This window comes from Zootoca vivipara, chromosome 9 (genome assembly GCF_965207765.1).
Source record: "Zootoca vivipara chromosome 9, rZooViv2.hap1.1, whole genome shotgun sequence".
NCBI lineage: Eukaryota > Metazoa > Chordata > Lepidosauria > Squamata > Lacertidae > Zootoca > Zootoca vivipara.
In genome coordinates this window covers 5,862,698-5,885,183 of record NC_142592.1, presented here as the reverse complement: position 1 = coordinate 5,885,183, position 22,486 = coordinate 5,862,698, and the positions used below count along the sequence as shown (strand labels likewise).

At 43.6% G+C, this 22,486-nt stretch overlaps 2 protein-coding genes and 1 long non-coding RNA gene across 9 annotated transcripts in view; 1 reads left to right on the top strand and 2 right to left on the bottom strand.

Moving 5' to 3' along the window:
* Positions 1 to 298: 298 nt before the first annotated feature.
* ARMC10 (armadillo repeat containing 10) lies at positions 299 to 9,091 on the bottom strand. 2 transcript variants are annotated; one of them, XM_088652140.1, is made up of 6 exons: positions 8,674 to 9,091; positions 6,232 to 6,380; positions 4,535 to 4,669; positions 3,318 to 3,494; positions 1,789 to 1,860; positions 299 to 1,495 (listed from the first exon to the last, which is right to left on the bottom strand). In XM_088652140.1, exons 1-6 carry the CDS (start codon positions 8,966 to 8,968, stop codon positions 1,238 to 1,240), a joined length of 1,086 nt encoding a protein of 361 aa, XP_088508266.1. In that variant the 5' UTR covers positions 8,969 to 9,091; the 3' UTR covers positions 299 to 1,237. The 2 variants fall into 2 exon arrangements, with proteins under 2 accessions (XP_088508266.1, XP_088508267.1); XM_088652141.1 differs by having other exon boundaries at positions 6,232 to 6,377.
* An 8,121-nt stretch (positions 9,092 to 17,212) lies between these two features.
* LOC148684528 (uncharacterized) lies at positions 17,213 to 20,299 on the bottom strand. The gene is made up of 2 exons (XR_015945886.1): positions 19,202 to 20,299; positions 17,213 to 18,174 (listed from the first exon to the last, which is right to left on the bottom strand). It is a non-coding gene; the product is annotated as an uncharacterized LOC148684528 (long non-coding RNA).
* Positions 20,300 to 20,368: 69 nt separating this feature from the next.
* Positions 20,369 to 22,486, top strand: part of FBXL13 (F-box and leucine rich repeat protein 13) — a 62,556-nt gene continuing 60,438 nt past the window's right edge. For 3 of the 6 annotated variants that reach the window (XM_088652127.1, XM_088652125.1, XM_088652126.1), the window contains exon 1: positions 20,369 to 20,504. Coding sequence is in view for 2 of the 6 variants with exons in the window: in XM_088652124.1 (XP_088508250.1) it covers positions 20,412 to 20,504 (93 nt within the window). In the remaining 4 variants the exon portion in view is untranslated. The remainder of the gene's footprint in view (positions 20,505 to 22,486) is intronic. The other 3 variants (XR_015945881.1, XM_088652124.1, XM_035126785.3) reach the window with 1 other exon arrangement.

The following is a 22,486-nucleotide window of genomic DNA, read 5'->3' as shown; positions in this document are numbered from 1 at the left end:
GAAGAGTACTATGGCACTGCATTTGAAACATAATACTTTTTTTGTTTAATTGCTACTTTACATTTTATTCAGCTGTATGGGTTTGAGCTACTAAAACACAAATGCAATGAATTATGGCTTTGGGTACCCTGATGTTCACAGCTCACTTGTTGGAGGACTTAAGTTCATCTGTAAGATACAGGACAGCAACATCCTCTTGTGACTAATGAAATCTGTCATAATCAAGCTGCAAGGTTTCTACCCCAAGTATAAACTCAACCATACATAAATCTGACCATCTTTACAAAACAAAAATAAATTCCTTCCAGAGGTGTAAATTTAATTTTTGTGTGCATAATTACAAGCTATCTTTTTAGAGAGCTTAAAGTTAAAAGTTGTAGATAAAAAAGCACAGTCTGATTATCTTAATACTTATTGTACTGGTATATAAAAACGGTATGGGAGACAGCAACTGTATGCTCATAGTAAATACTGTTATACCTGTTGCACCCTTGCAGCTTGCTATACACAAGCTGTTCCTCATACATTTCAATAGAGGAGGTAGCTCTACCCTTATATGGAGTTTTCTCCATATTTACATATGGAACTCACATACAGCTCTGGAATATAGCCAAAATATTCTAGCATCAGGTTTTCTCAGCCCTAAGAAGATAGATAGATCAAGATCAATTAAACTATTCATACTATCAAGGCAATGTACTGTACAAAAATATACAAACTGAATAAAACATAAGACACCACAAAATAGTTATAAGAATAGCTGGCTCATCTTTAAAATAATTAATTGTCTGGACTGAAAATAATTAAATGACTTAAATGTCAGCATTTTTTTAAAAAAAGTCTGAGGCCTGAAAAGTAGCAAGGATGAAAACAGCAACACAAAATGCCTAACTCCTATTTGAAGTCAGTTGGACTCTTGAGACACAGGGAGAGCTTTAAATCAAAACATGCAAAGTTATGGCTGAAGCATTTCTACAGAAATTAGCTCTACACAAATTGCATTTAGCAACATAAATTAGCAGTACTGATCTACAGCTCCATGTGAATTCTACCATGTAATTCTTTTCCATCGAGGTTGAAAGTAGTTTCATACATGCAAGAAGTTCTACTACTTTTCTTTCTGTTCCATGAACATGTAGGTCTACATATATATTGTGCGTCCTACATTCACAAGCATCTGCTTAGGCTTTTGCATCTGGAATTTGATTTTGAATGGAGGCTTTAACAATTCCCAGTTTCAGCACCGCTGCATTATCAGTTCTGCCACTTGTTCTTTTACTTCTGTGTCATGATGGTACAATAAAGATGTTAGTTTCTGAGCACACTCTGTAGTATTACCCCAGAGTACAGAAAAAATTGAACCTTCACTATGATGAAGGACAGTAATGCGCTTGTCCTTTTGCGTAAGTTTTGTTAAGTTTGTGGCAAACACTAGGACTCTGAGCAAAACTTCTTTGTTTATGCAGGTGTCAAACAGGGATAGTAAGAAGGGTGCCTAGAGAATTAAACAAGAAATAGTTGTTTGTAGGCATGAAAAAATAAGTAAACACATATTTTTTAGTAAATATCATATGCATCACTTACCCACCTTCATGGGCTCTAGTAATTTACAAGCTTCTGAACTTCCCTATGCCAACCCAAAATCAAATTTTGAGCACCATGCACCTCAGGCATTCTCCAGCTACTAACCTGGAGTATTTCTTACCTCTGCTCACTCAGCTACAGCTATTTTAAAAGTTTATTTCTTCAAATAATAATTGTTGGAAGAAGCATAAAAAGTAGCATTACCTGAGCATTAAGGAGATGTTCCGTCATAGCTGGGTTGGCTGATAAATTCACAAGCACTTTTAGAACCTGAACCTATTAATATAAGGGAAAAGTCAATTTTAATAATATACTATGGATTTAACACTATACATAAAATAAGCAGGAAATATTAGGAACACATATTACTAATCAATAAGATTTGCAAGCACAACTTACCGTAGTAACTGCAAGCTAGGAGATCATAAAATAACAAATTTAAATCCCGCTTTTTCTGATAGTTCAACATGGTGACAAAGCCAAAATTATAAGGAGAAAAAATAGCAAAATAATATAAACCCAATTTTCTTGTAACAAGCATTTGTCCTTATTAGGAAATAAGCCCCATTTAAGTTTTATCAGTAATGTACTTATTTCTGAGTAAACCAGTACGAGACTTGGCTACCCGCATTGCAAGCTTCATAAATTACTCAGTTTGGGGGGGTGGCACAGAAAGTGGGGTTTGCAGCACCAAGTCAACACACCACTTTGGGACCAGTCTGTGGTCAAGCAGACAGAGTTAGGTTTGGGGGTATACCTATGAGCCCTGGTTTGACTGTCAATTACTTAGTTTGGAGGGCACTGCAAAAAGCAGGCTTTGTGGCAAAAAAACTAGCACTAAACTTTGACATCAGTTGCCGGGGGGGGGGATCCAGAATTTCGGCACCACACATTAATGAAGCTTGCATAGTACTCAGCAGAAACACAAAGTTAATCTGAGCTGTGAAGTGTAAACTGACCCCAAAGCTGCAATGCCTCAGGACTAGTGCAGCAACCTTATTCTTCTAGGGGCCTATCTTCTTTGCACCTAATTCTTAATTTAAAATTCACATCCATCTTTCAGAAGTATAAAGCTATCCTGAATTCTCAGAGAATCCTGTTTTCTTCTAATAATGTGTGCTGCTGTAATCTAAACAAGAAACATTCAGAAATGTTCAAAACAAGCTCTGCTGTAATTTTCACTCAAAGTAAACAGGCTGAGAGTGTTAAGAGATCAATCTTGTGGTGCTCTTAACTTACAAAGGAACGGAACGGAATCCTGCTAAGGTCTTTTCTAATGAATGACCGATAAGCAATTGTTTTAATGCTCCAGTTCAAATCCCTTTTCTAATTGGAGTTAACATTTTTTTTTAGTTGGCTCAGGAGTTCAGAAAGACTAAATCAGGGGTAGACAACCTAAGGCCCGTGGGCCGGATGCGGCCCAATTGCCTTCTAAATCCGGCCCGCAGAATCAGCATGTTTTTACATGAGTAGAACGTGTGCTTTTATTTAAAATGCATCTCTGGTTTATTTGTGGGGCCTGCCTGGTGTTTTTACATGAGTTGAATGTGTGCTTTTATTTAAAATGCATCACTTTTTAAAAAGAGGTAAGTAAAAAATAATCAGCTAAAAACATTTTCTACCCCCTTTAACTTATGTGCATGATTACTATTAATTTTAAGACACAGAGAATTAAAGGACTGTGTCAGACAAGAAAAGCAGAATACTAAAGATTTTCCTCCTAACTTAAGTACCTGTGTTCTTTCATTTCCTTCCATAAGCGTATGAACAAAGCATGGTATGGAGCTTGTCATCATGTAATGATAGTCATTGGTAACAGACATATTGGTTAAAAATCGAAGCCCAGCTAGCTGAAGTTCAGAGTTCAAGGGAGATGAATCTGTCTCCTCACAAACTATGGTAATATATATCTTAGGGAGGAAAAGACAAAAACATGATCAGAACAAACCACTCCCAGTGATAAACCCACTGTTATCATTAAAAACAAAATATGATCGCTGTTGAACATAAATTTTGAACAAATAAGCAAAGGTAGCAAAAAAGTACCTTTTTTAAAACATGAGGCATAGCGAATGCTAACTTTAAAAAATGGCAAAATATTTTATCACAGTAATCCTTCCGTTAACAACATATTCTAAATGTAGAGTCATCTGTTTTCTTCTCAGCAGATGTTTAAAGTATTGTTAATAGATTGTGGGGCAACACCACCAACTATCCCTACAATTTTAGGTTTCATCATGCAAATTCAAGAGCCAATTCATTGCCACCTGAATACAAATACTAAAATTGGCATGTCGTCATATTTATTTGCAACACTTGTTTGAACAGCACCAAGTAACATGGGTTGGATGACTGTGACAGAGCTCTGTGAGGACCCCAAAGAGCGAGACAACATTTTGTGGTCCCTCAGAGAAATCTCGGCACAGACTGCTATGTTGTCGGACCTCCGGAAACAGGGAAAGGGGGATTCTCCTGAACCCCTTGCATTAGCAAAGCAAATAGCTACATTGCTGCAGAATGTGACAAGAGAAGTCACTCATCCTATTTTTTGTTCATCATTAGCAGTCCACTTCTGAATTCCCTTCCCTTCTTAAGTCAGGTGGGTAGTACCAGAGAGAGGGCCTTTTCAGCTGTGGTGTCCCACATATGGACACCATTTTGACTCTTTATGCTCATCTTTGTTATTAATTTGGTGTTGCTTATGACTTCGAGAGCTGTCCTGGGAGTTTTAACTGAAGGGCAGCATATAAAATGCTGCAATTAATCATTATAAAAAGTATTTACCTAATCAACATTACACATTTAGGGGAAAGTTTAGATCACATTGAAGTCAATGGAAAAGCTTTCAATGATTTGAATCGAAATGGGATTGCACAAAAAAATTCTTCATATAAACTCATTATTTATGCACAGAGTTTTCTGTAGTAGAGCTTGTTGCTTTTAAAATTACCTTCATCTTTTCTTGATTTTTAATATTCATACTCAAGTTGTTAAGTGCATTCAGTGCTTTTTCTTTAACTTTAGTGTCAGGAACTGAAAGCATTTTTCCAACAACGATAAGCCCGCCTAAATTTCGAATGATATCCTACAAGTTAAACAGAAAAATGTGTTATATACAATTATCTTAATGTAATTCCAGGAGCCAAGCAAAATATGTTTTAATTGTTATATGAATTCTGCTTGAATCAACAACGAATCCAATGAAGCAATTGGATTTCATTTTGATCTAATCTGTAAAAACAACTCTAGGCATAGCATTTACTGTAAGGTGGGGCACTTGGGTAGACACTACGAAAGGAATCATTCTTACCCTCTTCCCATCTCTCCCAAACTACTCCAACACACCAGGGCACTCTCTTCAAGTCTCACAGAGTTATGCAGGAGTTGGAGGGAGGATAAAATTGCCTACCTCCTCACAAATGTTCATGGAACTGTTGTTTCCTCATGCAAAGGGCTCTGTGCATCATCTTTGCCAAGGACTACTGACATCTCTACTTTTTCTCATTGAGGTAAGGTACAGAACAGTGGAGTACTCTCAACTCAATCTCCCATTTCCTCTATAAGGGCTCCTCCAGATGACCTGTTTATTGAGCATTAAACCTGATTTACTTGCACAAAGCTTATGTAGAGGATAAATGATATCTGGTCTCATCTGAGCATTTGTTCTGATTTGTCTGCAGGGCGGTTTATTACAATGAAAATTTATCCTGATTTTCTTGCAGGATGTTCATATAGCTTTCCATTAATCATTCGTTTATTTCACACTTTTCAATGCATTTCCTCATCGCTTTCCAAACTACACAAAGTCTTTCTTTCTTTTTTAAGTGGATTTGTTGAGCTACGGCAACAGAGCTCTAACTGCACAAACTGAAAGTTTGTGTTCTTGACTCCCTCTCCACAATACAGTGATGCCTCACAAGACAAATGCCTCGCGCAACGAAAAACTCGCAAGACGAAAGCGTTTTGCGATTTTTTTTGTGACTCGCAAGACAAATTTTCTATGGTCGTACTTCGCAAGACGATTTTTTTTGCATATTTTTTTTGTTTTGGTGTGTTTTAAATGCTATGGGAAACTGCGCTTCGCAAGACGAAATTTTCGCAAGGCGAAATGACTCGCGGAACAAATTAATTTCGTCTTCCGAGGCATCACTGTAATGAGTCTGGAGGCACCACTAGTGTTGAGATGGGACAAGGCACTATGGGTCTGCTTAGAATTCTGTCACTTAAGCTGTGGAAGTTGTATTGGTCCTAGAAAAATACACAGCTAAGTATTACAGTTACCTAACACAGTGGTTCCCAACTGGTGGTCTGTGGACCCCCGGGGGTCTGCGTCATCCACACAGGGGGTCTGTGGCACAATTCACAATACCGAAAACTACCATAGAGATATAAATATTTTCAAAAGCCATGGCTTTCAAAAAACGGGGTCTGAAGTACTTCACTAATTGAGAACCACTGACCTAACAGAAGCCAAGATCTACTTGTAGAAGATTTCATTTTGAAGATTAATACCCCACTCTTAGATTATATGATCCTGATCCCAAGGAAATAAATGTCATTGTTCTAATTAGTTTTTACATGATTATTACTTTATCTTACTGTCTTTTATATATTTTATTTTATTTTTTAGCAAAGAACAATACTTACCTGATTTGCAGAGAATGCAGCACTGTTGCTCAATGTAACCAAGGCTTGCTCCTGAATTGTTGGGTCCTTCGTAGAGTCAAGTAAACGAATAAGATTCTGTATATGGTGTGCCTCCAGATCATGGGATGGTTTTGGAAGATCCACGCCTTCTAATTTTAAAATTTTTAGAAACATAAACAATTTCTACACTAGTAATTTAATGGGGGGGCAGAGGAAAGAGAGGAAAGGAAGGAGCAGATCAAGGCCACAATCCCTTCTGGGCAGCCTTCCCATGGCAACATCATCATGTCAGTGGCAATGGCAGAGGAAGGCTGGTTCAAGTGGGTGTGGCCATGAGGCCGGGTGACATCACCACGCCGCCTCCACTCGCACGGGTGGCGCCCTCGGACGCTTGCTGCGTGGGTGGTGGGCCACTAGAGACAATGCTGCCGCGGGCGGCTAGCAGCACCCCCCCCCCCCGACGCTGGTCGTGCAGGCGGCAGGTGGCTAGGGAAGCTCGCCATGCGGGCAGCAAGCAGAGCCCCTACACCACTCTGGGTGCTGGGGCAGGTAGCTCCGCCCCTGGTCAGTGGTGGATTGGGCCTGAGGTAAAAATGGATGGAGCAACACATTTTAGGTTGTATTTTATGCAATGGGCTAGTTGCTACATAGGCTCACACGCCACTCTCTATCCTCTCTACCTAGACAATCAAGAGGCAACTTCAGAGTTCAAGTACACATTCCAGCCATGCAAAATCTGTTAGGGTGTAAAGCAGGGGCAGTGAGGGATATGGTCTGGGGAGAGGCATGTGTGACTTGGAGAGAGTCCCAAGGGCCAGACAGAGGGGGCTGCAGGGCCACATTTGGTGCCTGGGCCTGAAACTCCCCATCCCTGGAGTAGAGTGTTAACACCTGCCTCTACATTGCATATTTGAAAGGCTGCAGTAGTCTACAGTGGTTAATGTGTGTATATGCATAATCAAAATAAATCTATATATACATAACTAACTAAAACAATCGTACTACAACTTTTTATTTTATTTTACATTAGGCATTTCTTTGTGTTTCAAACCTGTATAGCTACACTCTGAACTATTATAGCCCAATGACAGAAAGTTTGACATGACCATAAAAGCCTGTGTTGAAACAGAGACACTTTTTGGTGACAGTGGGCAGATCACTAACTCAGCTCCAATGACCAATTAGTACGGTGGTTATGATACTAAAGTCCTATTTTACTGGATTTTTATGGAGCAGAATAAAGCAATGAATGCTGTTCTCCCTGCATCTGAGCTTGTCTGTTCTGAACCAGTGTTTTACATTTAATTTCATCTCGTCTTGAAATTAATAATGACCATGCATTTCCTCATCTATTCTCCCTCCTAGGACACTGGGCATGGGTTCTTCCTTATTTCTTTACTTAAACTGCATTTGTCCAATTGGCTCTAAGCAACCTCAGAAACAGTGTGGAAAGAAGAGGAGGGAGAGAGATGCAGTATTTGAAACAGGATTATTATACCTTATCAGCAGTTGGTCTAGGTAAGAATCAACAGCCCCATTCATTAATAATTAGCAATGGGTGCCTGAACAAAAAGGTTCATTTTTAAAAAATAAAGTACAGTAAATGAAAAAGTCTCAAATGGCAAGAAGGGAAAGAAGAGCCACTGGTCAGGCTAACTGTAGAGAGGTTTGCCTGCCTTTAATGAGTCCTAATGTTTTGCACAACTAACAATCCAAGAATGGATTGCCATATCAGCAGCAAAGCATGGGATGAACTGCCCAACTGCAGTTTACTATTATCAGTAGTAGACTGCAGGCCAAACTGTCTAGCTAGAGTGACAGGCCCTGGTAATGTTATGTTAATAGCATGTACATAAACAACATGTGAACCCCTTGAACTGGGCTTCTGGCAAGTTGATGGAGGAGTCCTAAACAGTTCTGGTCTAAGGGATACACAGCTGTATTCTCTGCGCCTGCCACTGGTGTACTCAGGGCCAGATTTAGGTTTGATGAGGCCCTAAGGGACTGAAGGTAATGGGGCCCTTGATATGTCCAGCTGTCCTTTTGTCAACAACAATTTGTTGCTGTTTTTTGTAATTTATGGACCGAATAGGTATCTAAAGCCATTTGCACATAACAAAATATGAATTTCATCCAAGTAATTGTTGAACTGAAATACAATTAAGAAGTATATTAATAGTGAAATACAATTAAGAAGTATATTAATAGTGAAATACTGTAATTATTAAGCTCCAACTTAAAATTTTGGAATAGTATATAAAGGTTTTTTTCTCCTTTAATTTTTTTGGGGCCCCCAAGGGAGTGTGGCCCTAAGTTACAGCTTGTTTAGCTTATACGTAAATCCAGCCCTGGGTCTGCTGAGTATCATCTTGAAAAGCGCAAACTCGGTAACTGGAAAATGCATTATTAAGAAGCAAAGAAAGCGCCCGGCGGCGCTCTTACCTTGCCGAAGGTTTTCCGACCCCTTCCGGCCGGAGCTGGAAATCACGGGCATGGCAGACACTTTCTGCAGCAAAGGGCCCCTGGGGGCGGCCGCCGGGTGGTGCTCCTCCTCCTCCTCCCCACCAGAGACGGGGGGCGCTTCGTCCCGTCGACGAACATTTCCCCGCTTTGCCCCGGTTCCCCTTCTCCTGCTGGCCGCTAGGTAAACACAGTAGCAGCAGACGCCGGCCCCGACCGCCAGCCCCGCCACCAGCCCCGTCCTCACCGTCACAAGCGACCCTCCGCAGTCCCTCATGCCGCGTCTCTCTCGGCCCGCTCAGAGATCCCGCGGCCGCCGCTGGGAAAGGCGGGAGGAAGCGGCCATCAGCGACACCGGGAGGTCGAGGGCGCAGCCGCAGTCTCTCTCTGTCTCTGTCTCGGCGGCCTGGAAGAGCAACAGCGCCCCCTTGCGCGCGCGGCGCCATCCGCATCCAGACCTTCGTGCGCAGGAAGCGCGCTGGGGAGATCTGGCGCGCCCCACTTGCTGCACGTGCCCCCCCCCAAGTCTTTTATTTCATCGCCCACTGCAACCTTAAAAGTAGACGAAGCAACCGCATCATCACGAGTAAAACATCCATTCATGGGCGTACCCAGGATCAAAACTAGGGGGGGGCAAGGGGAGGGGCCAAGGCATGGAAGGGGAGGGGCCACAAAGTGGGCGGGAACGGTGAACTCGCGCTCTGCCGGGCTGTGCCCCTCCCTAGAAGCAGGGCTGGTGGGTGGAGGCGGAGCCCAGCCCAGCGGAGCGCGAGTTCGCCGTTCCCGCCCACCGTGCCGCGCTCCCTGGTTCCCCGCCGCGCTTGGCCTTGCCAGAGGGCGCGACGGGGAGCTGGAGGGAGGGTGCGGCGCGGCGCGGCGGGAATGGTGAACTCGCGTTCCGCCGGGCTGTGCTCCGCCTCTGCCCACCAGCCCTGCTTCTAGAGTAGGGCAGCTGCCCTAACTTGCCCCGTGGTGGGTACGCCCTTGCATCCATTCGCTTTCTCCCTTTTAACCCCGCTCTTCATCCAGGAGGGAGGCTCTTTTGAATGCGGTTCGTAGGACCAGGGCGCAACAAGTACTTAAAAGCAAAACCCTAAAGCCAGAAGGAGGATGGGGCGGGAGGGGCCCCAGGGCGCGCTTCTCCCGGGAAGGCTGGAGCCGCAGCAGGGGGACGGAGGCGTGCGGAATGGCCGCAGCAGGGGCACCGCCTGGATCCGTCCGAGGCGGTGGCGGCGCTTCCTGAGGCAGCCCGTTCCAGGGGCAGGGAGGGCTCCCTTGGCCAGGACACCTGCGATCAGCATCGCCCCCCCCCCCGCCGAGAGACCGTGGACAACAAGACACTCAATAAGGTTGCTCGAGGTCCCTTTATTCTCTACCCCACTCCAGGCCATAAGGATCGGGTCTGTTCTGCTGCGCCCCCCCCCCCGGCTGCTGTAACGGCCCCCACCAACGGCTGGATTCTTCCATTTGCCTGTCGCACTCCATCCTCAAGCGTTGCTTTGGTGTCCACGTTGCAACTGCAGATTTTGGAGTTCATGGAAACTACAGGGGAAAGAAGCAGTAACTTTGCATGAGTCTATTCTGGATACAACTCAAAAGCCGGCGGGGGGTGGGGGGACGGACGGATACGCGCAGCCTGGCCGCAGATCAATACATTACATTTAATCTCACCACCTTCGCCCATTGTCTGCTGACCTGCATTGCCCCTTCTAGGCTGCTGAGTACTGCAGTCCCAGGAGAAGCCACAACAGGCAAACTTCCTTTCCTGCGTAACTGTTCCTTGTCCTCTTTTGTCAGGATCAAGTAACCATTGCATGTGGATACATAAAAAGCAGCATTTTCTTTAAAATGAAAAAAAAAGCAGCTTGAGAGGGGCCAGTTTAGGAAAAAGCATCAGTGTGAGGCCGGGCTGTTTTAGCCTTTCTCTGCCTGCCACTTCTCCGTTTCTATCTACCCCCAACTGTTTCTCCCTCTCTGCGGTGCTGAACCCATGTTTGTGAGGGTAGAGTGTGGAAACAAACTGGAAATAGCTTAAGAGGGAGGAATATCTTAGTGGAGAAGCAGGGCATGGAGGGTGGGGGGCTTTTCCTGCTCATTCTCTACTTAAACCACCCTCTTCCAACAGTGTTCTTTTAAAATAAGTAGTAGATTACAACTTTTACTTTCATACATCTGCTTGCAATGTTGATGAGCCTGCTATTCCAGGGGTCAGCAAGGTTTACCTCACCTGGGCCGGATCGCATCTGCGCATGCACATGACTTAATTTCCGTCTCCTGCACTTGCAAAGACGTGATTTCCAGCACCGGGTGGCTCAGTTTGAGGGTGGCTTGTAGGCCATTTAAACGACCCCCGTGGGCTGTTTGTGGCCCATGGGCTGCAAGCTGCCGACCCCTGTGTTATTCTCTGAGGTTTGGTCCCATTTGCGCTTTCTGCTCCAGCTCCAGCAGTCATTGCTTCTTCAGAACTCTTGTTATGCGTCCTGCCCTCCCCCCCCATAGGATAAATGTATGTGTCAGCTAAGTGGAAACTTGGAGATGTTGTCTGTGGTATGGTGCAATGCAGCTTGTTATGTTCTTCAAAGTTCCTTCTCTCACTGGAGCCTTCTTCCCCTCAGGGGCGTAGTGAGGCACCGCGACACCCGGGACATAACGACACATGCGTTGTTACGTGGTGGGGTATCGTTGCCCCCCCATGCCTCCAAAGCCTCACTCCAGCTACAAAACTCTTAGCGGGCTTTTTACCTGGAGTTTGTAGCACTTGTGTCCATTTTTTGAATGAGAAACCCTGCCAATTTTGGGGAAATGCTAAAGACGCTTCCTCCCTTTCTTTTACAGAACTGTTCATGTGCGGCTGAAGAGAGACAGTGGTCAGTATTGGCTTAACATATACCATCCACTGCCTTGTAAGTATTTGCAATGTTTGGTCCATTTTAATTCTCAGCTATCAGACCCAATTCTAACTTTTTCTATGTGGCGGCCATAGTTGCACAACTTCCAGAGGTATCTACTGGATCATAATAATAATAATAATAATAATTTTTATTTATACCCCGCCCTTCCCAGTCAAGACCGGGCTCAGGGCGGCTAACAGCAAATAATATCAACACAAATATAAAAGAAACATTTCAGTTAAAACAACAGAATAATACAATGTTAAAATTCAATTTTAAAATTAAAAATCTACGAATAAGATAAAACCATTATAAATAAAACCTTAGGGGAGGGTAACCGTGGGGTCAGACTGCGTCAGTCCGAAGGCCAAACGAAACAGCTCTGTCTTGCAGGCCCTACGAAAAGATGACAAATCCCGCAGGGCCCTAGTCTCCTGGGACAGAGCGTTCCACCAGGTCGGGGCCAGTACTGAGAAGGCCCTGGTCCTGGTCGAGGCCAGCCTAGCCACCTTGTGATTCGGGATCTCCAATATGTTATTATTTGTGGACCGTAATGTCCTCTGTGGGTCATACCGGGAGAGGCGGTCCCGTAGGTACGAGGGTCCTAAGCCGCATAAGGCTTTAAAGGTCAAAACCAGCACCTTGAACCTGATCCTGTACTCCACCGGGAGCCAGTGCAGTTGGTAAAGCACTGGATGAATATGATCCCGCAGCCGGGACCCCGTAAGGAGCCTCGCCGCGGCATTCTGCACCCGCTGGAGTTTCTGGGTCAGTTTCAAGGGCAGCCCCGCGTAGAGCGAATTACAATAATCAAGCCTAGAGGTGACCATCGCATGGATCACTGTGGCTAGATCATGTGTGTGGCATCCTTAATGATGTGTGAATGACACAACTCTTCTCTTCTTCTCCCTCATTGTGCCACACACATTTTTAAAATCTTTCTTGATGTACCACCCAAGCATGAGATTCTTCTTAGAGCCCCCCAACACATGGCAAATTGAATAAAGCTAGCTATTCCCTTTCTTGACAGCAGTGTCGGGTCATGTTCCTTATACCACAATCCCAAGCATGCTCACTAGGGACTAATTTCCACTAAGGTCAGAAAATTTTTTTCCCAAATAGAGCTATTTTGGAGGCTCAGGCCCACAGGTGCACTTTCATGAGCAGAAGGCTTCTTTCTGACTTAGTGAAATATTGCGTGAGAAAATACAAAAAGGACAGTGTGTCTATATATGTATTTATTTACATTGTGCTTTTTGTCTGTACTGTATAATTCTAAGCATCATACCATGGGTTCCCTGATGGTCTCCCATCTGGGCACCTCAGCAGACCCACCAAGTGCCCCTATTTTCAAGAGACAACCCCAGATTTACAGAAGCCATTGTGACACCTTCCTCTGCTGGCTCAATGGTCACCAGAGTGCTAAAAGGCCTGGTGAGTGCCTATGGTTGGATCATTTTGTCTGTGTGAGAGAAAGGAGATGGAAATGTAAGTAGGATTTCTCTCAGCATCTGAATTCTGTGATGATAGTGAATTCCTCTTGAGCGTAGATATGTGAATGCCAAAACCAGTTTAGGGACAGGAGAGTACTAACTGTGAGCCTCATTTCTCACATTTTTCTCTTTCTTTTCTAGGCTTTCAAGGATGGGAAAAGTGTTATCCTGGCTGGGAAGGAGAAATAAGAATTCGCCTCTCCCTGAGACCTCCCCTTTGCCCACAACCCCTCCCCTCCACACCCCTCTTTCAGAGGACAGAAAAGGTAAAACCCTTCAGCATATAGATGTTGCTTCCATGGTAATATTAGTCCCTAAGGCAGGCATGTCAAACCTGCGGCCCTCCAGATGTTTTGGCCTACAACTCCCATGATCCCTAGCTAGCAGGACCAGTGGTTGGGGAAGATGGGAATTGTAGTCCAAAACATCTGGAGGGCCGCAGGTTTGACATGCCTGCCCTAAGGTTTATTAGGAAAGGTCTCTCTGTAACTGTCTGAGGCATATTTTGAGGTTCTGAGAAATAAAAATATCCCATGTAGCTCTTTGTTTCCCTGTAGGCTCTGCTTACCTCCTGCCAGAAGAGGATGGCCCAGGAAAAAATGACGGTAATGTCTATTTCAAAAGATATGTTCAGTGTATATAAGAAAGTCCCCCAAACACTTCTAATTGCTAGCCTTCTCTTCTTTTCCATTTATATGACACAATCCTTGAAGACCTGGAGGGAGAGCAGGGGCCCATTCTCTGTGAGCAGCAGGACAGCTTTTATCCTGCTCCGTTTTACAGATGAGAGAAAGGGAGTCTCATTTAAGATTAAGAGGCCTTCCAGAAATTGAACAAGACAATCTGAGGGAGTGTCTAATTGAGGAATTTGTGTCATATTGGCACTTGGAAAAGAAATTGGTGGAATCCTCAATTGTGAGGGCCTATAGGTTTGGACCCAGAGGCAAGAAAGACTCCAAAATAATAAATGACTGTTTAGTGGTTTTCCAGACCAGGGAGCAAAGAGACAAAATATTGGGACTGCATTATAAGAAAAATTTCAGAGTCCAAGAGCATCAGGTTGTGTTGTTTAAAGAGATTCCCAAATTCTTCCTGGAATTAAGGAATAATTATACAGATCTTGCAAGTGCCCTCAGAAATAAAGGTATCTTCTTTCACTAGGAATTTCCTCAAGGCCTCTCTTTTAAATAGCAGCAAAGGAAAGTGTGAATCAGATCGGTTGAGGAGAAGAGGAGATTCCCGGAGAAGAACGCCAGAGAATTTGGATTGGACACAGGAGCAGGACCAGAGGAAGGAGCAGTGCAGTAGACCAGAATGGCATTGAGAATATTATCATGGAATGTTAATGGACTTAATTTACGGGCCAAAAGAAATAAAATATATCACATGTTGCTAAAGCAGAACCTAGATGTGATATGTTTACAAGAAACCCATGTAATGAGAACACACAGGAAGATTTTGCAAAACAAAAGGTTGGGTCAATAATTTATTTCTGCAGACGGTGAAAAAAAGGAGTAATTTATGTTAAAGAAAAATTTAATCCCAGAATGATGATTAAGGATGAGGAAGGAAGATACGGTGCAGTTGAAGTAACAGCGCCAAGGCGAAAAGCTTTTATTGCTTGGAATCTATGCACCAAATGATGGCAAGTCTGAGTTATTCAAGAAACTACATGCTGCACTAATGGACTATCTGGAATATAAAATAATTCTGATGGGAGATATGAATGGGGTAGTCTCCACCTTGATGGATAAAATGCAGAGACAAAAGTTGACCAATGAGGGGAGGCTACCAAAGTCATTATTTGAAATGGTGGAAAATTTTGATTTGATTGATACTTGGAGATTGAACAATCCAGTGGAAAAAGACTTCACTTTCTTTTCAGATGCAAATCAATCGTAGGCTATATCGCCTGGGCTATATGTGGTCGACTAGAGACTTGGCCCCAAGAATAAATAAATATGAGATTTGCCCAAAGACTTGTTCTGATCACAATGCTGTTTTGATGGAATTAATACTGTCTCTCCAGAGTTCTTTTAGATGGAGGATGAATGATGCTTTACTGAGGAATGAGTAGATTATAAAGAAGGCCCAAAAGACCCTAAAGGACTATTTTGAGTTAAACTTGAACACAGATACAGAAGCAAGGGTCATCTGGGACACAAGTAAAGCAGTAATGAGAGGATTACTGATACAACAGAATGCAATTAGTAAAAAAGCCCAGAATGAGAAAAAGGACAATATTCTGTTACAATTAAAGGAGAAAAAAATGAGAAGTAACCCTAAAAACCATCAGATTCAAAAGGAAATAAAGGTATTACAATCTCAGTTCTCACAATTAATTAATCAATCAAGAAATTGAGTGGAAAATTAAAATGATGAAGCAAAGGACTTTTGAATCGACAAATAAATATGGTAAACTATTGGCTTGGCCACATCTGCCGCAAGGGTACTTATAGCAAAACATTGGAAGAGTGACAAAATTCCCACTAAATCTGAATGGTTACTAAAGCTGGTAGAATATGCTGAATTAGACAGCCCCTCAGAAAAGATCAAAGATAGGCGTATTAAACATTCCTAAGCCGAAAGGGGAAAAGTTCTTTTCCAGATTGTGGACCCGAGAGAAAGAAAGACTTTTCCAAACCTTCCCAGCCCCCGGTGTCGATACCCCTTGAGGTTCAGCAGCAACAAGGGGGAGGATGTTTTGACAGCTGTCAAAAGCTGTCAAATTGCTACAGGATTAAGAAAATTGATTTTACTGTTGTGAACTGTAAAAACTGATTGAAGAGGATTCAGAAGTAATTTAAGTGGAATTTAAATTTGAAATGTAATGAAGTTAAAGACAAAGGATAAGATCAGCCAAGATGGAGCCGACAACGTGGTAGAGAGGAATTTTCCAGCACTCTTTGGCCCTTATCTCTGGTCTGCCTGCGGTTAAGTGAACTATGAAAACAAAGTTTTCTCGAGCCTTCCAGGAGGCTGTGTTGAACTATCTACAAACATGGGAAGATATTTACAAGGAACGGCAATGTTTGAATCCAACAGAAATGGAGAATGAGGTGCAAGATCAAGATTTAGAGGACAATTTTGATGCTGAGACTGTGTGTGAGGAGCAACAATTTGAGGATAATTTGGAGACTGATGTGGACCAAAAAAAATATGTGTTGGATGATGAAAAACAAATATCTGAACAAGGAGATGAGGCCGACAAGGAGAAGCAAAGTGAAGAGAAGATTGATGGAAATGGAAATCCTGGAAAGACTGAAATGTGGAGTGGTGTTAGTGAAGGGAGGGATAGGCAGGAAGAGGGGGGGTGCAAAGATCTGGAAGTGGATGTGGGAAAGGACTGGTGTGGGGTGAAAATATTAGTTTAAGGTTTTTTTTTTTTTGCTTGACGAATAACGGTGTCTGAATCTTGGCCTGCTAAAGGATATGCTGATCCAATGGGGGGAAGGGACATTGGGAGGGGGGGAGGGAGAGATTTTTAAAAGTTTAGGGTTAAGAGTTTTCTGGAGGGGCAGAAGAATGGCTGGGGAAACATGTTAAAGTTTGTTTTTAATGTTTTTAGTGATTAGAGAGGTGTTTGGGTAGAGAACTGCCTGTCTCCCTCTCTTTACTCTTGGCATCCAGTGGCAGGGGGTGTCTGGAGGGGAGAGGGAGGGGTGGAAGGAAACCCAGACACAAAAATGGAACCTTTTGACTGCTAAACCCCTTGGGTTACCCTAGTGGCAGGAGGGGACTCGGAGGGGGGCAGCATGAAGAAGGAGGAGGATTAAGTTAATATAATAAGAATAAGATTTTGAATTAGATTAGAAAACTCGCCAAAATTAATTAAAGAAGTTAGGAAATCCAGGAGGAAGAAAATCGTGGAAGCCGCAAACAAACTGTTAAGAAAATAAGATTTGGAATTTAGATGTTCTTGTTTTTTTCTTTTTCTTCTTTTTTCCTTTTTTCCTTTTTTCATGTTTTTTCTTTTTTTCTATTTGTGGTTTTGTTGTTGAATTATAATGAAGAATTAGCTGGGGGATAAGCCAAACCTCAGAGCTCCTCCGCCTCTGTCCTCTCAGTGGCAGGGGGGGGGAGGAGGGGGGAGGAGGGAGGGGGAGGTCAAACCCAGCTTAAAAATGGACCCCTTTGTTTCTCAATGCCCATGGGTATCACTGGTGGCAGAAGTGGTCTTGTGGGTGGAGGGAAAATGAAGGGACAGAGTTTATTGTATATGTTGTGTATGTTTTGTCTTTATAAAGAAAAAATCAATAAAAATTATTATAAAAAGAAAAAAGAAAAGATCAAAGATAAGTCAAAACAGGAGTTTACTTCAAACTGGGAATCTCTAAGGAGATATTTAAAGGATAACTGTTGCAATCTGAAATCGGTAGCAGCCTTTGAATAATATCTGCGAGTAATACTATATAGGTTAAAAGGGAGAAAACAGATTTATACATGTATGAAAATTATTTCATGAGAAATATATTGAGCAAAAGGTTTATCAGTGGAAAAATTGGGAAAGGACAGTAAGTCAAACTTATGTACTAAATATATTGTAGAAGGACTTATATTCTTTTGTTGGATTTTCGTTTTGACAAAACTGACTTATATAAAATAAGGAAAATATGTATTTGATGTACAGATGCAAATATGAACAATGAAGCATATATTTTTTTAAAAAAACAACAACTTGTGGGTTATTTACAACACTGTGTTCATATTTAGTTTGATTGTCATTTGTGTTGGTGACTCACTTTCACCATTGCTGGTTGAGGCCATCTTTTGGCAGATCTGCCTTCATGCTGTCGTTTTCCAGCACTACCCTCCTTCTGTCGCTTGGTTCCTCGAATGTCGGAGGCTGCGAGCACAACCATGAACCACAGAACCTGAACATGGAGTTTGCCCTCACTCTCTACCAAAGCTGGGCAGAGCTCAACCTTGCCATTGGAACCAACCTTGCCATTTCCCCAGTGAGCAGGTCTCTTTCTTTGGGGCTCAAGGGAGAACATTGGTCCAGCTGCAGCATGCTCTGGGGTACAGCACACATGATAAGGCAACCCTCTGAGAAACAGCTTTTCAGTCATGAACTTCACCTTACAGCTTGGACTGTCCTGGGGGGGAAGCATATAATAAAGTAAGTCATACAGGGGGACTTATCTGTGAGTTAACCCCCTTTCATTCCATGCTCTTCAGTGGGCTTTACATATACATGCTACACCCCAAAGAATTCTGGGCACTGTAGTTTACCTACCCCTCACAGAGAAGCAATTTCCAGCAACACTTAACAAACTGCAGTGCCCAGAATTCGTTAAGGAAAGAATGTGCCTTGGGGTTTGGACTAGATGACCCTTGAGGTCCCTTCCAACTCTACAATTCTATGATTCCGTGAATGCACGGAATGTATTGGTGTGCGCTGAAAGTTCGCCACCCTTTGGTTCTGTTGAAATCAGTCACAGCTAGCAAAGTCCCATTGATTTATGAAAGTGTGGCTAATTTGTCTAAGAGATTGATAACCCCAATAAATTACTTTGTTCTTAGATCAGAGCATACAATACTTCCTGCACACTGTTTTATAGAAAAGTGACCAACTCAAGCCAAAGCCGGAATGCAGTTTGTTCAGCATGCTGCACTCTGGGCAAACAACACAGCACACCATGCTAACTTCAGTGAGCCTAACAGGACTGCAGCTCAGATAAATGAATGGTTTCCCGCAAGCACTGGAGATAAAGTGACAATGCCCCCCCCCCTTTAGCACCAGGACTTTGAGATGTCAACTAAAGAGACTGCAGGACACCTTTTTGGAACCAAGGTTGATAAGAAGCACATGGGGAGACATTGCAAGAAAAGGGAACAGCTGCTCTCACGGTAGGAACATGAGAAACTGCCTTGTACGAAGTCAGACCATTGGTCCATCTAGCTCAGTATTGTCTGCACTGGTCGGCAGCCCCTTTCCATGGTTCTAGGCAGGATTCTCTCCCACCTGGAGATGTAGGGGCTGAACCTGGGAGTTTCCGTATGCAAGCAGATACTGTATTACTGACCTTTCCTTTTTATTATTTGAAATATTTATATAACCAGGTTATTGGATTGCTTGCAACAAGGAAAAAACCACATGAAAACTTACATATACAGTCGTACCTTGGATGTCGAATGGCTTAGTTGCCAAACGTTTCAGCTCTTGAATGTCAAAAACCCGGAAATGAGTGTTCCAGTTCTCGAACGTTTTTCGAAGCCGAACTTCCGGCGCGGCTTCCACTTGAGGGCAGGAAGCTCCAATCAGAAGCACAGTGCTGATAACGCCAAGGTGGCAGGTTTGATCCCCATATGGGACAGCTGTATATTCCTGCATTGCACAGGGTTGGACTAGATGACCATGGGGTCCCTTCCAATTCTACGATTCATTGCTGCATCTTTACATGTTGTACCTACACTTATTGTGAGGTATTTCAATGGAAAGGACTGAAGAAAGGAAGGTTCTTTCAACCAACTTCAGATGATAGAGAGGTGCCATATAATACTAGTTTCCATAAGGGCATTTCTACCCAAAGTATCTACCAGGGAAATAAAGGATCTGGAAAGGTTAACCTTGCTCAGAGTTGCCAAGGCTGCATCACTTGGGCTGATAAAACTCTTTAGTAGGTATTTCGTATCCATCTCTTAATAAACAACACAACAGGATGTCCTTTCAACCAACTTCAGGTGACAGAGAGGAGCTAAGTTTCAACCATTTATTTAGACACTTTGGACTTTTTCATGAATTTAAAGAAGGAGTGTCAAATCTAAGGTCTGCTCGGCCAGGTGGAGGAGTCTGGCTCTCCGGAGCCCGCCGTGACCCGGGCGGCCCTGGTATCCCAGGAAAGCGGCTGTCTCGGAAGAAGGTGAGCCGGAGGGACTGGGCGCACTGGGATTCTTTGCATTGCAAGGGGTTGAGGGGCGAAACTCGGCCGCTCATTTTTTGCCCGCTGCCACCGACCCAGAGGCTTAAGAGAGGCGACGCGCACGAGGTCGGCCGGTAGCCCTTGGAGACTCGGCTGCCGCACGTGGGTCGTGTGAGGGGGCCCCGTGGGGCGGGAGCGGGGTCTTCTTCCTTCAGCCGCTGGCCGAGGGCGAGCTGAGGCGAGGCGAGGCTCTCCCTCCCTCCCTCCCGCCAGCCTTCCAGAGGCGGCCGTTGGCCAGAGCGCGCGCTGACCGCGTGACGGCCTGTCCAGGGGGCAGTGGTAGCCCGGTCGCTAGGCAACCGTGAAGCGGTCACTGCCGGGGTCGGGGAGTGGGGTGGAGAGCGGCCGTTGGACGGAGCGCGTGTTTGGAGGGCCCGTCGGCCTGGGCCCCTTTCCTGGGCGAGAGCACCATGGAGCCGGTTAAGACCACGGCGGTGTTTCAGACCGTGGACCCCTCGCTTAGGGCTTATTTCAAGAAGCACTCCATACCCGACATCTATGAGGTAAAGGGTCGTTGGGCCGCAGTGGCGGTGAGCACGGTGTGTGTGTGTGTGAATGGGGATTTCCGAAGGCGACTGGCTCCCTCCCTCCTCTGCTCTGAATTATTCACTCACCTCTGATCCCGTTATACTAGTGATACTGTGCTCCCTGCAGGGGCGTACCCAGGATCAAAACTAGGGGGGGGGGGCAAGGGGCGGGGCCAAGGCACGGGAGGGGAGGGGCCACAAAGTGGGAATGTGGGCGGGGCTACAGAGCCCAGGTGAAATCAAAATAAACAGTAAAAACTACAGCAAACTGATCACATATTTTAGGAAGGGGTCCCCAGAGTTGTTGACCTTAGGGAACTGACACCACACTTGCGTATTATACCCCAGAGGACAGGATCACACTTCAAAATGACCTTAACAGATTAGACAACTGGGCCAAAGCAAACAAGATGAATTTTAACAAGGAGAAATGTAAAGTACTACACTTGGGCAAAAAAAATGAAAGGCACAAATACAGGATGGGGGACACCTGGCTTGAGAGTAGTACATGTGAAAAGGATCTAGGAGTCCTGGTAGACCACAAACTTGACATGAGTCAACAGTGTGATGCAGCAGCTAATAAAGCCAATGCAATTCTGGGCTGTATCAACAGGAGTATAGCGTCTAGATCAAGGGAAGTAATAGTACCACTGTATTCTGCTCTGGTCAGACCTCACGTGGAGTACTGTGTCCAGTTTTGGGCACCACAGTTCAAGAAGGATACTGACAAGCTGGAACGTGTCCAGAAGAGGGCAACCAAAATGGTCAAAGGCTTGGAAACAATGCCTTATGAGGAACGGCTTAGGGAGCTGGGTATGTTTAGCCTGGAGAAGAGAAGGTTAAGGGGTGATATGATAGCCATGTTCAAATATATAAAAAGATATCATATAGAGAAGGGTGAAAGGTTGTTTTCTGTTGCTCCAGAGAAGCGGACACGGAGCAATGGATTAAAACTACAAGAAAGAAGATTCCACCTAAACATTAGGAAGAACTTCCTGACAGTAAGAGCTGTTCGGCAGTGGAATTTGCTGCCAAGGAGTGTGGTGGAGTCTCCTTCTTTGGATGTTTTTAAGCGGAGGCTTGACAGCCATATGTCAAGAATGCTTTGATGGTGTTTCCTGCTTGGCAGGGGGTTGGACTGGATGGCCCTTGTGGTCTCTTCCAACTCTATGATTCTACATCAACTAAGAATGTGTTATCCCTTTGGTTGATATTTTCCTTCGATGGTCTTGAGTATTTCTTAAGTTGTCCTATTATTTTATTTTTGCCTTTTTTACTGTAATTCAAATCTCAAATGTTTAAGATGAGTAGAAAACATTTAAATACATTAAAAAAAAACCTTTTCAGTATCCATAATATACTCTCTTTACGTGCTTGCTCAAAAGTTAAGTTCCAACTTATGTTTGAATGAGATGGAAATAAATTGTTGGTTCTGGGTCACTATCACTTTTTGAAGGTACACATTAAAAGTGGATTATACATAAAATGTCTTTAAAAAGCCTAAGGGAATGTGTGCACACGCACATGCATATATATAACATATATATGCCACCACTCAATTCACCCTACCACTTGAGCAAGAAAAACTTAAAGAACTGTAGGTTAATTTTGAATAGGGAGCTACTACTAGCTAACTCAATCACTATAGAGCAAGTTTTCAGCCTGTTTTGCACTTCCTCACCCCAACTACCACCAAAGCATGTAGTATTACAGTGTAGTCAGGCCCATAGGATGAGCCCTGAGTTGTTAAATATATATAATCAACCCCCAGTTTCCAAATTAAATTTTACTAAGATTACAGCTGGAAATATAAATTATGAAGGAGAAAACAGATTGGTAGCATAAAAAAGAAACAGAACACATTACTATCTATGGTAATATTCCAATTCTACAGCAATTTACCTACAGCAATTTACAGCCCACTGAATTTGGCAGACTTACTTCTGAGTAGACATGTA